Here is a 16,419-nt window from a genome sequence, read left to right on the forward strand (position 1 = left end):
GTATATCTATACGTAATATACAATAGTAAATCTTTCAATCAGAGTCTGGGGAGGGAGGTACTACACCAGATTCTAAATTGGGACCGAATGAAAAAAAAATCCTTAAAAAAAGAAAAAACTTACAACCTCAATCATTAAATGTTTCTTGTACTTCATTTGGGAACGTCGCGCGGTTTTTACGTGTCACTGGCATGTTTAAATCTTCTTGCCCTAACATAAAAAAACGTCACGCGGTAAAAATTTTCATAATCTGTAGCAATTTATGTAGATTGTAGATGAAATAAAAGAGCTAATGTGTCCGATGTTTTGTAACTCATCTCATACAATGTGGCCTTGTATAATCGTGATGCTAATCCTGATGGGTTAAGCAACATCATTGATAAGGCTAATAGTAAGCACATAGGAATTAGACATTATTCTTAAGATATGCTCAGGTTTTTGCTTTATATTTAGGGCTTTTATATTTTAAAATAGATGATCATTCGATATTCGCACGAATGTGTAAATGTAGTATAAAAAAGTGTGAAGGAGACTAAAAGCAGTTTGTAATGCCTTAGACTACATGATCCACTGGTTTAAAAAAAAACAGCATAGCGTATCATATGATCTGGATAGTGCGACAGAACACACAATATTTAAATTTGAGATAAAAAAAATTACAATACCGATACGATTAAAAGCGTTTGTAAATGTGACCGCCAATATATGAACGAATGAATGCGCATTCTACATAATATGAATGATTGCTTGCATATGGGTTTACAGTCTAGGAAAATATTAATTCTGTAGAAAAATCCTGCTCCCGCCAACTTTGAATTCTTTAAGAAATTTTCGAGAACTTTTCGTCCAATAAATAAAATCAATGTTCCACAGATATGATGATCGTACGTTTAGTAATTATATTAAGTTATTCACGAACCTTGAGTTTTTCCTCTATGCAGTCACACATTTTACTATAAACATCCTCTTGAATGGTAGCCTTTATTGTTTAATGTTATTTAGTTTGAAGTAACCAAGGTGTTGTGTATATTGTTTCTTGAAATAAACGTTTTACTATTCTGTTTTCCCTAATTTAACTTTGAATTGCTTTCCTCTGCCTTACTATGAAAGCCCCACAGCTATTATATGAAAGAATAGTGATGGCTCAGTCGTTACGGCTTCGACATATACTTAAAGACAGAGTTTCTAAACATGGGCGTGCATAAACAAAGTTAATTTGCGCACTGTCCACGTCAGTCGTTAAAAAAATACATCGTGAGGAAACCGGTACTCAAAAAGTTCGACAAATTTACGTCACATCTAAAAATAATGCATTGCTATGTTACATTAGTACGTCACATCTAGAGCAGTGGTGGCTCATTGGAGCATTGGATTGATTTAAGTCCATTAACTTAAATCGTAAAATCGGAGGGGAAAAGGGGAGTAAGGAAATTTTGCAATTTATCTTCACATAATCCACATCACCAATGCGTGACACGGTGAAGGAAAACATCGGCATGTTAAGTAATTCACGACAATTGTAGCTTGAACCATCATATCAGGTCTTTGCCTGATGATGATGTCACATTTACTAAGCCATGCTGCCCCAGCGGGCGAAGTTTTAAATTTCGTCCAATTGACTCCAGTTTTTTTCCAGAAAAAAAAAGAACAAAACATATACTGGGTTTTCACAATATTATACCCAATTAATATGCATGCAATACCTAAAAGAATATCAAATGTATAATGAAAGTAACACATTCTTGGAAGATGGTGCAACTAAGAGGTTTTGCGAAACAAATGCACGGTTAAATATAATATGTGACTTTGTGCAATAGGTTTATGATGATTATCTTTTTAACGTATTGTTGGAAATTGGTTTGAAATAAAGCTTAGTTTTACTAGTATACTAGTCATTATTTTTATCTGTGTAGTATTATGTTATCTGTGGTTTCACATCGAAATCTAAATTTAAGTGTAAATTTCTCAGCACGTTGTGCCAAAGAGTAGTTTAATATTACAGGGTAGTGCTTTTGTGACCATTGCAGTATTTAAAATGGTTTAATCGAATTAAAAAACAAAACGTAATTATGCACATATGTACTGTAAAGTGGTTTTTAAATATAAATAATAAAATCAAAGTTTTCTTTCTCTCAAAAATATTTGACATATAAATATATCAATTTTTTTTATTAATAAGAGTTTTAAGCTATCAACATATTATGGGTTTCCTCATTCCATATATATTATATAATGATCTAAGATGTATATAATTAAAAATATATATATCTGATACCTGTTTCTCGAGTAATAATGAACTGAACGGAATCAATACATTGGCTCTATAACGCAATCTAATCAAAGATATTGGGTCCACAATGGCTGGCCAATTAGAATGAATTAGAACGAACGATGTTTTGTTCAATTGTCAATATTAGTAGTAAACATCAGCGTAATGATTTTGAAATGCACTTATATAATGGATTTAGGTAATTCTTTAATATTTTGCCACAATTGATGCGTAATATGTATATAAATACATAGCCAGATTGGAGTACTGTAATCATTTATTACATTTCTATTGAAATAATTTTTTCAAAAAGATTTCTAGGTGTGTGTTATTAATCTGTTTTCGTTTAATCTGTGGTTCTACGTTCTTCATAATTAAAATATTTTTTCTTCTACTTCATGGGGCTACATTGATTAAATTGCATGCACTCTTTTACTTTCTTCCTTATTTTTGTGTGTACACAAGCAAATAAAAAAAGTTAAATATCATATGTTATGAAAAATAACGCCTCTAATATGTAGGTAAATTACCCTTTAAATTGTAATTGCTATTAATAACAGTCAGGCGCTTCAATTTTTTTGAAGTTGACGTATTTTCGATCTGGCGGCAGTAAAAATATTTAAACTTTAAACCATAAAATAATAAAGATAATTCATCATATTGTGAAATATTATCATAATAACTTAGTATTACGATGTTATTAAGTATATCTAAGCGATAAAAAAATTCGATGAAAATTTTAATGAGTAATAACCTACTTATTAGTATACATACTAACTTTTTCATGAAAGTTTTGGTCTTTTAAAATTTTGTTATATTCAATTATAATTTTGAAAGGCAGATCAAGTAGAGTTTAACTCCTAAACTATATCAGATCATAAATATAACTCATTACATTGAGCCTTTTTAAACTGTGAGAATATATTTATTTAGATTTCTATTTTGTTTCTTATTCCATTTTTACCTTATACTATGGCAATTGCAATACACAGATCTTTTCGGATTATTTCGCGCCAAAACATAATATTTGTATCCTGCAAGAAAAACGTCCACGCTAGCCTGAATCGTGTGAGAAAAGTACAATTTCTAATTGTTAAATAATTGTTATTGACGCAATAATAATTTTTTGTGTCGATAAATTTCAGACATCTTATCAAAATATGTATATTAGTCATAGATAGGTACTGAAAGTGTTATACGGTAACGCCTATAAATTGGCGGATATTGGGTTTCTTATATTATATTGATTTACCACATATTACGATAATTTGTTATACTATGATATGTTTTACATTAGATATTATCTCTACTTAAATACCATAAATGCGAAAGTTACTCTTTCTGATCATCTGTCTGTTTCAAATCTTTTTCTTTTTTTTTATTATTTCTATTTTTATTTTGTCCTTGAAATAAATTATAATATAAAATATTTTCTATCTTTCTTTCTTCTTCATGCCTAAACCAATGAACCGATTCGTGTGAAATTTGGTATGGAATTTGCAATGGTTTCACACCCGAGAAAGGACATATGATATATCCCTATGCAGTCTTATAGCAAGTTTTAAATAAATAAGTTTAATTGTGAAATAAAGTGTATGATTTAGTTTTAAAACTATATTCACTATATTTCGATCAGTAGTACACTTAGATGTGAAATGGATGGTTTACCATTTGCTATTGTCTCTTTAATTATATTATTATTGGAACATTATTGCTAGGATATGATGAATGCTGGATACTACTGGACCGTATAATATGTGTTATTTCAAGGCAATTAAAGGCGATTTTCATTCCAATAACTCACCTTGCTCCTTCCGCCTCTGTTTGCACCGAATCTGAGGGCTCTGCATCACCATTGACCATTACAAGAGGTACTGCGACCTGTATTTGGTCGGAATTTTCCGCAACGGTCACAGAATCTTGTTCCGTCATCTTAAAGTTCCAAACACAAAACTCACGGGAAATAAAACCTTTTTTTATATTTTTATTTACTTTTTTTTCGCGAACTTTTTGACTTTTCAAGTTTTAAATTTAGAACATTGCTTACGTGGCTAAAGACACAAGGATCGGAAAGCAAATGGAGTATCGATGTAGTTCAAATTATCAGATATAAAATGAAATAATCGTGCGTTTTATCGCATCATTAAATAACTCACATTTAATAATTCATATTATTGTCTTTAGATTACACTTAAATCAGATGATAAGTTGATTGTAAATACTTCGATAAAATGTAATTGCTAAAACCTGAGATAAGTGTAAATGTGGACTATTTATGTAATGTCAGTACTAGGGTACTAGATAATATAGCAAATATTGATTTAAATACTTTTTTATCATCTGATATTTAAATTAAATTAAAATTGAACAACAATAATAATCCTGCCTACTATAATATTATAAATGCGAAAGTTTGTAAGGATGTGTGTGTTTTTGTTGCTCTTTCACGCAAAAGCTACCGAATCGGTTAAAATGAAATTTGGTACGTAGACAGCTGGACAACTGGAATAACATATAAACAACTTTTTATCCCGATATTCCTACGGGATACGGACTTATGCGGGTGAAACCGCGGTTCGCAGCTAGTATTTATTAAATAAAATAGCAACGTAGAAGATAGTCGGGTGTGGTGATTTTAATACATAAACTTGAAAAGCTGAGGAGATTGTTTGTTTCAATCTTCTACTCTTATCTCAATTCTCAGAGTACTCGTCCGATTTCAAAAATTTTTTCACCGTTGGAAATATTATTATGTATATCGGACGAAGCCAGAGTGGACCATTAGTATATACGTATACGCAATCGAAACAAACAAATGTATCGACAAAAATTAGAATGTCTCATTATAAAACCTCAATATTTTGGAATGAAATACAATATATTTATAAAAACATTTTATTCGACTTAATATTATTGTACTTAGTAATAAAAATGCAAAATAACACTATTATAAACATAGCTATGTATAACCGAACTAATTCTATTGATAAGCTAAAACTTAAAATTACTTAATTTATAAAATATAAGTTTAATTTGAAGCCTGTGTAATTTTTAAAGAATAGAAAAATCGATCCCGAGGCGGGATCCGAATCCGCGCCATTACGAAAAAGTTTCTCATTCATAATGCATTACCTATAAAACTTAAAATTAATACGAATATTAAAATACTTCTTTTCATATTGTATGAGTTTGGGAAAACTGTGGTCACTTAGGACACTTTTTAATGAAATAATTGAGATTATAAAGGTGTAGACCCGTACCCCTTGTGGGGTATGAACTATGGGGTACGCGCGGTTAAAGCAGAAACTTCAATAATAAATGCCATATAATATTGATAAAATAATCTTATGTATTAAGTTTTTCGTATGATAGTGTATTGAATTTCTCAGTGTCGTATAATCTTAAAAATGATTCAGCAATTTATCGAAAATTAAAGACAATCGTAAAATTTAAAAGAATATCAAGGCAAAAAATTTGATAAACTGAATTAATCTAGCAAGAACGAGTTAACATTCATTACAAGACAATAATTTGCTTGCTTTATTTACATACACTAATCTATGTTTAACACTCATGCCCCTGAAATGACGTTCATTATGACATGACACTGACATTTGTCAAAAAAAAAAAATTTTCATCAAATTCACGAATCCATAAGCAAACCGTATAGTAATTTAATAAGACACATATTGATTAAAATAAATTATTGAGCTTGCTGCGTTGAATCTTCTGTTTTTGTGACCAATTGGTCATCTCTCTGATGGAGGTAGCTGGTCTCCGGAGTGGTGCTCTGACTGAAGCTTGCTGCAGGTTGGTAAGAACTGGGCTGAAATGTCGCTCTGTTGAACCTGTCTTGGTTGTCCAATTTTGTCACTCCGCTAGAATGGAAAAAGTGTAAAAAAACATATGGAAAATTAAAAAAAATCGGTAAAGAGCGTGTCGGACTCGCGAAACTACGGGCTGTGTACAAATAAGCTAAAGGGCACCTGCAAAACAATTTGTCACCCAACCAATGTTTACTATATTCCCCGATTTGATATTTTGGAATGGAAATACATCATCATCGCCCATGAATATTCGCAGAGGCACTACCTAGGCATTCATGGGCGGTGGTGATTGCTTACCATCAGGCGAACCATCGGCTCTGTTACCGGCCTATGACGTAGAAAAACAGCCAATCAAATCTTCCCAGAAATCACACGTAATGCGTTCAGTATTCATGTGCTAATTTTATATTAACTTCAGAAGATTAAAATTATTCAATCTTATATATTGAATATGAATTAGAAATTGGTCTGAATTCTTTTTTTTTATTTGATTAAAAAATAAATGTATTCTGCTTATACAGGTTTTTTCTATTGTACTATAACTCCAGCTTAACTTAAACACATTTTTTGTGTGTTATAACAAATATTCGAATCTCAATTTTTTGAACTGAGATAAGCACAGTATAGAAACGTCTAGAAGCTTCCAGAATTAAATTTACCTCTCATCCCTATACGGCCGCCGATCCCCTACACTCGTAATTGACTGTCCGTAGACCACACCTTGGTAACCAGTTCTAAAAGTCGATCCATAAGGGTCATTACCGAAGTTACTAGTGAAGGAACTGGAATATTCCATTCCGTAAGTGTTAATTATTATTTGAGATGTAAAAAAAATCTATGAATCCTATACTTAAGGGGATTACGAGAGTTAAATTAAAGTGCACATATTTAGACAAACTACGAAGGAGGATATATTACTATGCCCCTATTTTTTCTTTTGTCATTAACAAACTTTTGTCATTAAAATTTGCACTCTAAAGCCTCTGCTTACAGATGATTTTACGGGCAGTTGAGAAATGCTCTCGGCACAGCTCCTAGTGCTTATATAAAAATAACTTATCTTCAAATCATCTTTATTATTATCTTGATTAGTTAAAACTTGAGCAGTTAAAACTGGTTTTAATGGTTTTGACATTAGATTTATTTCTTATTGTAGTTCGCCTTATTACATCTCTATGATTCATTGCCTGTTAATTTCTTAGCGTTTCTGGGTTCTTCCAACTTTCAATTGTACTAAGTTTGAAGTAAGAAAATTTCAGTTTGATGTTCCTTCAAGCATTTTTTTATGTGGTAGTCGAGCACGCTTCGGCACGTATTGGGCCAGCTCGCACCGGGGAAGTACCACACCCGCACAGAAGACTGGCGTGAAATAGCATACTGCTGTGTTCCGTTCAGTGAGTGCCTCTTATCAATCCTTTCTTAATCCCTTTCCAATTTGAAGTCGGCAATCCATTTGCAGAATCGTAATCTCTGCAATCGACTTTTCGCCTCTCCAAATGATCATGGTTGGTGGCACTTACTATCAGGCGACCCACCAGCTCCATTGCCGACGATAACATAAAAAAGGTGCTACACGCGCGAAGCCGCGTGCTAAAAGTTATACTAACCTCTCATCTCTATAAGGTCTTCGTTCCCCGACGTTACGCCATCCACTGGACTGACCGTAACCATAACCGTCTTGATAACCGTTACCGTAACTCGCCCGGTACGGGTCCCGCGATCCAGTGGCGTATCCGGAGTAACCGCTGGAGTAACCATTGGAGTATCCATAACCGCTCGGGTTGCTTTGGTATCCCACGTTTTGCCAACCAGTTGCTTGCGGTCTGGAATAACGAGGTTTAAAATAATTAAATTATTTTTTTTGTTATAGTAACATTATACTTTACTTTTTTAATGCTTTTATGACTGCTTTTGACGTTGTATTTTTTGTTTTTCCAAAAAATACCAATCTACGGAGGGAGGCAACTTTTCAGATCCTAATATAGATTGGTTCCACTAAATGAGAACAATTTTCTATCATAAAAAAGTTATGATATCAATCGGATGAAATCCTACCCAGTTCTTCTTTGGTAATGTTGATAAAAATGTGTTACTCATTGAAGACAAATATTATGCACCAATTATTTTTATTAATAGTTAACATCTATTGAAAATTAGAGAAAAATGAATAAGTAGAAACTGCTGAAATCATGTTTTGTTATAAACCATGTGTCTTATTAGAAGATACTTTAAAAGTTCGTTAATAAAACTCACCATAAAATCAATATACCAAAAGCTTATGTATTTATATGAATGTATAATAAGATACCTAGCATAATCCCTCTGCGTCCACACGCTGGAGTCAGGTCTACCTGACGCGAAGTAATACCCTCGGCCGCCAGCATCCCAACCTGCTTGGCCACGGTATGTTTCGTCCCATGGTCTGAAACTGTATAGAGCTAGACTTCAAATGCATTCTTAAAACCATTATGTGCATGTTTTGTTAGTATCATCTAGTATAGTATTATATTATCTATGGTATCACTACAGATAACATAATACTATTCTAGGTATTATGTAATCTTTGGTACACGTATATTATACTAGCTGTTGCTGCAGCTTCGCTCTCGATGACAAATTACAGATGAAACAGTGCGTAAATAATATACATAAACATAATGTACTTTTCTCGGAACTAATACCGTTATAATTTAAACATCAACGATCGACAAATCCTAGTTTCACATATACCTAATTAATTAGTGTCACAGTTATTACACGTTAATTTTTTTGTTTGAGTCTTCATTTTTTTTCTTCAATGAAAGACATGAATTTATAATGGAGGCCAGTAAGAACTAACATTACATGAAGACTGGTTCATACCAGCGGCTTCGCCCGCGTAGACAATATAAATGTATTTATAATATTGCTGTAGCATGTTTGAACGGCAAAAGATGCATGTTTCACTGCGGTAGACTGTTTTATCACGCTCGACTCTCTTATCATCACTATATCCAAAGAATCGTATTATACAAAAGCTCTGTTGCAGCGTAAAAGAAAGACAAACATACACACTTTGCATTTAAAAGAAATCGTGAAGTTTTAGTTACCTAATATTATTTTCAATAGGTGATAAAAACAAATGACAAAAAGTTGAAGTAGAAGAGTATTTGAAAAAAATATCTTTTATAATTAGTAACCGTTTGTTTTGGTAATTAAAATCCGTTTAAGCTTAGAGCTTGAAATGACCAACTGATAACTATGATTACGTCATTTAAATACTAACTTTATCAGTATCATAGACTAGCGGTCCGCCCCGGCTTCGCCCGTGGTACATATGTAGCCTATGTCACTGAGTGAAGTTGCAGATTTCTAATGGTGAAAGAATTTTTAAATCGGTCCAGTAGTTTTTGTATGAAAACGTTACACATACAAAAATACTAGTTTTCTTTTTATAGTATTAGTGTAGAAGTGTTCTGTCCCGATCGCTTTCGAATTCAAGTTATTTTTATAATCCAACAATTTTTCAAGATCCTTGCATTCGCAGATTTATTTTTAAAAAATTTTATCTCTAAATCGTTTCCCGCCATAACCTTATATTTTTATTACGTCACTCTATACAATGACAATTCAACAATATTTCATTATCTGTTACATCCTACAGACTACAGTGTATTGACATTTGGTTATAGAATTTCAGGTGAAAGCGTGAACAAATTACTGAAAATGGGTAGTATTGTATTGTTCAATAATTGCTGTGTAACGGTAGCCTTTCGATGGAATTATTCGTATAACATTTGATAGGGGCCTTGACTTCCGTTATGACAGTAAGCTCAGCTTTGTGTGTGTGTGTGTTTTTTTTAACTATTAGCGGTAAATAAAACCTACCATGTGTAAACAATAAAAAAAAGTATTGGAAAGATAATTATATCATGCGAAAACGCGAATTGAAAACATATGGGCGGTTTTAAAATGTTTTAACGGATGTTATTTTAGTAGAAAGTAAATCGACGATTTCGAGTTTTATTACTTGTTATCAGTAGTTATAATGGTAGCCCCAAACCGACTCGTTTGTCAAAGCAAACCTTATGTATACCATAAGTCTATAAAAATAAAGAAATCCTTTAGATGGATTTTCTAAATTTCTATCAAATTTAATAGAAATTATTCGGACAATTACATAAAGTGTTTCTACACGGGCGAAGCTGAGGGAGAGCCAGTATGTTAAAATCAATATTTGTTTAATATCAATTAAAACGCTTACCTGTCATGCGGTCCACCACCTGTTCCTGGGCCGTACCCTCCATATCCATCATCATAACCGCCTCTATCATATCTGTCATCATAATACGGTCGACGATAGCCTGAATAACCATACCGCCCATAATCGTCATATCGATCTGGGTATGGGTTTCTTTCATACAACGGACGGCGAGCGTACCCATCGTCGTATCTGTCTCTATCTCTTAAAAACCTGTCATAATAATCTGGACTATATCTATCTCTGTCGTCGTATCGATTCCTGTGTCTATTCCTCGATCTGTCCCGTCCTCTGTCCCTGTCCTTCTCATCGTGATCCCTATGTTTATCATCGCTTTGATCGTCTGTCTCGTTCTTGCTTGAACGTCTATCGCTGTAGCGTTTTTCGTCGTCATCGTCATTTCTGTTCCTATCATATCTATTGCCGTGAGTAGGTTTGTTTGATCTTCTGTCATCGTCAGAATCGTCATCGTCGTCGTCACATCGACCGCATCTTGATGGCCTATCGTCTCTGTCTCTGTCGTATGGTCGACCGTAGCCGTAACGTTCGTAGTAACTTCTTACTGATCGGATTTGGTTTGTCGGTAGAAGTATTGACGACAAAACAGATTCACTTTCCCCTTCTGAGTCTGCAGTTGTTAGTACAGCAGCTGCTACTAGTAATACCTGAAGAAAAGAATAGGAAATTATATATTGAAGATTATTCTATCACAGTTTCAGATTTATTCTAAATAGCTCAAGAATACTCGACATTTTTTCCATAAACTATTAAGTGACAACTCGTAAGTACTAATTTGTGAAACAATGTCTATTATTTATACTTCTAAACTAATAAAGCAAAAAATATAGTTCAGGAACTACTACACCAGTTTGAACCTACGTGATCCGAGATAACTAGGTGGGCGAAGTCGGGGTGGACCGCTAGTAAGTAAACAAACACTAAATGATACATAATAACATAGATTATACACTTATATACTGGTACATAATACTATGGTCATTGTATTTGCTTATTAAGAAAATGAACATACAAAACATACTCCCATGAAATTTCGAGTGCTTAATTTTTGGTAGTGACCCACATTGATAAAAATTATAGCACATTATATTAAGATGTAAATCAGAACAGTTACGTGGGTAAAACAATAATTGTATCAAGGATTTTTATTTGGTGGCGGCCATTTTGTGCCCTACGTGATGTAACACCATTGTCTATGGAGGTCAGGCGCAATTGTTTTAGGCATTATTAATTTGCATAGATAAGAATCTTATTTTTTTTATTAATTGCGATATTGGTCAATTACTTTTTTAAATTGTTTGTATAAAGCCTTGTCATCGTATATACAGATTAAAAACTAATTTGTATTTAGAGTAAAATTAAAGAAATTCAATATTCTTATTTACTGAGAATGCGTACAAGCTAACTTAATTTTTTTAATTTAGGCGAGATATACCGTTTGTCTTATTACGTTATTACGTAAAATGTTAATATATTATATTACGTTTTATATTACTTTTGAATCATTGAATCATGATGCTTTTTTATTACAAATATTGACAAAGTAAGCTATGGAATGGAAATTCGTATGGGAAAAAGATGTCAAAAACATGAAATGAACTTATGTGTGATGCCACGATCCGATACCTACAAGATTTCCAAAGTGTCTATTTAACCGACTTAAAAAAGGAGGTTCTCAATTCGACTGTATTTTATTGTGTTTGTTACCTATCACATAATTCTTTATTCAAAAGCATCTATCATTTAAATTTGATTTAGTTCTGATAATTTTTCGCTAAAAATATTCAAAAATAACGTGCAATGCAATCGTATAAGTAAAACAAACAAGCGAAAATCTTAATTTAGACTAGGAAGATGCGTTTTTGCTATTTACAATCAGATCTCAATTCACTACCGGGTAATTATGATTATTTCCTACACAAAAACAATTTTAAACATTATTATATTATGCTTTGCAGTTTTAATGGGAGACGTTGCCTTGTACAGTAATTGTATTCTATAATGCATAATAATACGCTTTAAACGCAAAGATAATAATGTGATAGTAATCATGGTTCATAACTATAATTATAAAATCGACTAAATAGCAACAACAATTTTCTTCGGTCTAAGCAATTAGTATTAATTTCATTTATTTATTGTGTCGTATTGTTTATTGTGGATATTAATCGAAAATTATTGAAGTTATTTAAATTATGATTACTTTAAATTATTTAACTCTATAAAATAACAGGTAATTTATTATTCCACTTTAGTTAAATTAAACCTGACATATTGCTAGTGGATATTTGAAATGTTTTTTATTACTTACATAAAAATATTTTTAACAATATTTTGGAATTTAGTTAATTTAGTACTCATATTTTTATAGAGCTGATTTGATCACATTATTATAAACCATAAAATACTTTCATTTTTCATTTTCGTTTATATCAACACTTAACTAACTTCATACTAAATTAACATGAAATATGTATTATTTATTTGTTTCAACTTCATAACGTCAGTTTATGACAATTTAATTTTTTATTCCACTATTATTAAAACGAAATTTTGCTTTAGTTATTTAATTAAAGTAATCAAAAAGCACTCACCTGAGTTATCAATCGAATCATCTTGTTTAACAGCCTATGCAGCGCATCCTATGCAACAAAACAAAGCGCACTCGCAAACAAAACCAGTTTTCTATAAATATAACTGTATATAAATCGTGTGCAGCCCGCTTTAATTTTTTTTTATCTATAAAAAAGTATACTCTATGTTTTAGACGACTATATTTCAATTTTGAATTTGGAACCGGTGCGGAACGACCAGGCGCGTATGGTGGACTGGTAGTCACGGCCTGTGTTGGCGGTTTAAAATAATTATATGGCAATTGTTGTATTTTTTTTGTCCGTCCATCCGTCCATCTCACTGAGGGCCATATAGCGAACACACTGAAGGCTATTGATGGTGCGTGCGAAGATAATGTCTATGGGATCCAATGGTTAAAATTTTTTGTTTCGCAATCTCCATTTTTGACAAGAGATGTAATTTAACGTTTTATTTGCGAATGACGATTCAATTACCGTGGCTTTTATGACACAAGTAGGTATCTACATGTAAATTAATTACCTACTATTTGAACAAGTATTAAGTGTTAAATGGGGCTGGAAAAAATATTGTGGATCTTATAGTGAATTGTATAATTATTTGTAGTTACACTCCATCAAGTCTTGTAAATAATAAAATGATTTAATATATATTTTTAATGTTTATTTAAACGATAGGCTCGATGGTCGTTTTGTTGCATATTATTTAGAATATTACTTAAATTCTTCTAATATTATAAAGAGGAAGAATTAGTATTTTCGTTTGTTTGTTGGTTTGTAATGGATAAACTCACAAAATACTGGACCGATTTCAAAAATTCTTTCACCATTAGAAACCTGCAACTGCACTGAGTGACATAGGCTTTATATGTACCACGGGGAAAGCCGGGGTGTACAGCTAGTTTGTTAAAAAAATAATAGTCTTTGTTTTGTTTCTATTTAGATTAATGTTTCTTCCATTTTTTCTTACTTTTATTCAATAACAAAGTAGGTACACATGTACATTATTCGTTAAGTGCAATATTATAAAAGTATTCGGAATAATAAGGAATATTCGTTTAATTTTTTAAATTATAACAAGTATCTATCGGTATCAACACAGATAACAAATAGATAGAATATTACTCAAATAAAAATATATTTATTTGTACTGAATATAATAGAAACATAAATTAGCAAACTTTATTTCTAGTAGCAAGTCATTAGTTATATATGTAATGTACACAATCCTACTAATATTATAAATGCGTTAGTTAGCAAGGATGTGTGTATGTTTGTTACTCTTTCACACAAAAACTACTGAACTGATTGCAATGAAATTTGGTACGTAGATAGCTGGACAACTGGAATAACATATAGGCAAGTTTTTATACCGATATTCCTACGGGATAAAGAGTTACGGCTATGAAACCGCGGGGCGCAGCTAGTATTCTTATAATTCTAAAGATTTAAAAGGGTTTTTCTTAAACTTTTTGCATATAGTGTTGATCCAATTTTAAACTAAATAAATGCATTAAATATATAGGAAGAGGAAGTGGTATTGTTTTGTATATTTGTATGTTTCCATTTGACGATATTTTTCAAAATCCTGCTGCTGTTGTAAATGCTAAATTTTTCAATTAAGTCACGTCAAGTTATCCGATCATAATTTTATATTATCTGTGGTCTGGCTTGACTGTTTTAGCTATGTTTTTACTTTAATACAATCTGTAATCCGTGGCATAATTCGCATTTATACCCGGGTAAAAAGTAGCCGACACATATTATGTACTAGCTGCGCCCCGCGGTTTCACCCGCATATCGCATATGTCTGTATCCCGTAGGAATATCGGAATAAAAGGTCGCCTATATGTTATTTCAATTGTCCAGCTATCTACATGCCACATTTTTTTTATGTCACCATCGGCAATGGAGCTGGTGGGTCGCCTGATAATAAGCGCTACCACCGCCCATGGACATTTAGAGAGGCATTAGGTCCATTGCATACCTTACGCCTCTACAAATGGATTGCCGACTTCAAATTGGAAAGGGTTGATTAGAGGAATAAGGGAAAGGAATGGGAAGGGTAAGGAAAGGGATATGGGCCTTCGGACATTTCATTGCAATCGGTTTAGGGGCTTTCCGTGAAAGAGTAACAAACATACACATACATCCTCACAAAATTTCGCATTTATAATATTAGAGGATAAGATTTATATAATTGTTTTATTGGGCAGCATACCTCGATATTGATTCAATTAAAATTGGGAAAACATCTCCATAGATTATATATATTTATTATGTCTATGCTATCTCACTCTATAATGTATATGCTATAGTTGCTTTTTTTTCATACTATCTTCCATCACGATACGTGCACATAAAAGAAAAACCTGTATGTATTTTCAGGATATAATAATCTATATACATACACTTGATACACAATTAACTTACGTACGTTTTTTGAGCTTTTGAAATGCATTTCCGTATCAAATACTTACGCAGGTTTTTTTCAGGTTTTAAAATGTATTTCCAAGTTTTTTTTTCTATTTTGTATTCAGATCTCGGCCGTGCCGTGACGTAGTGTAATGGAAACTACAATTTGTCGTCTAGTTGAACCGAAATCGACGGGCACCGAACCGCATCTGACGCGTCATTGTGCGCATGCGTCACCCTTGTTATGCGTAATTATCACATACACATAGATTGAACTATAACTGTGTGTAAAGTTTATCTGTTGTTTATTAATAAAAAAATAGGAAAATAAAACTATAGGAATTTCATCTATTGCATGTATATAGGTGGTTAATCTTTTATGAAAATAACTATCGGTCCGCCCCGGCTTCACCTGTGGTACATATATAACCTATAGCCTTCCTCAATAGGCTATCTAACACTGAAAGAATTTTTCAAATCGGACCAGTGGTTCCTAAGATTATCGGGATAAAAAGTATCCTATCACCCAAGTCAGCTCATACCCTGGTATACCAAATTTCATCAAAATACGTTCAGTCATTTCAGCGTGATTGACGGACAAATATCCAAACAAACAATCTTTCACACATGTAATACTATACTGTAGTGTTATATCCTACTAATATTATAAATGCGAAAGTTTTTAAGGATGTGTGTGCGTTTGTTGCTCTTTCACGCAAAAACTACTGAACCAATTGCAATAAAATTTGGTACGTACACAGCTGGACAGCTGGAATAATATATAGGCAACTTTTTATCCCGACATTCCTACGGGATACGGACTTACGCGGGTGAAACAACAGGGCGCAGCTAGTATGACATAGATTCGTCTTTATAAGACGAATTAAAAAAAAAACTCGTATAATTAAACCAAATAAAAAATGATGGTGCAAGCTCATGATAAAATAACGATATTAATAAAATATCAATATTTATTTTTTGTTTTATCATCTTGTATCTTTATTTATGAAAGTAAAATGTTCGTCATTATTCGATATAATATTTCTTATCTTTTGAATA

General features: G+C 32.4%; 1 protein-coding gene across 3 annotated transcripts; it reads right to left on the bottom strand.

Moving 5' to 3' along the window:
• Positions 1 to 5,882: 5,882 nt before the first annotated feature.
• Positions 5,883 to 13,256, bottom strand: LOC119838725 (prisilkin-39). Of its 3 annotated transcripts, none has more exons than XM_038364813.1 (6): positions 12,949 to 13,256; positions 10,340 to 11,001; positions 8,405 to 8,524; positions 7,704 to 7,919; positions 6,756 to 6,830; positions 5,883 to 6,147 (listed from the first exon to the last, which is right to left on the bottom strand). In XM_038364813.1, the coding sequence occupies exons 1-6, from the start codon at positions 12,967 to 12,969 to the stop codon at positions 5,973 to 5,975; spliced, it is 1,269 nt and encodes a 422-aa protein (XP_038220741.1). In that variant the 5' UTR covers positions 12,970 to 13,256; the 3' UTR covers positions 5,883 to 5,972. The 3 variants fall into 3 exon arrangements, with proteins under 3 accessions (XP_038220741.1, XP_038220739.1, XP_038220742.1); XM_038364811.1 differs by having other exon boundaries at positions 6,756 to 6,878; positions 12,949 to 13,255; XM_038364814.1 differs by lacking the exon at positions 6,756 to 6,830 and having other exon boundaries at positions 12,949 to 13,250.
• Between the last annotated feature and the right edge of the window lie 3,163 nt (positions 13,257 to 16,419).

Source organism: Zerene cesonia, unplaced genomic scaffold (assembly GCF_012273895.1).
Source record: "Zerene cesonia ecotype Mississippi unplaced genomic scaffold, Zerene_cesonia_1.1 Zces_u004, whole genome shotgun sequence".
Classification (NCBI taxonomy): Eukaryota; Metazoa; Arthropoda; class Insecta; order Lepidoptera; family Pieridae; genus Zerene; species Zerene cesonia.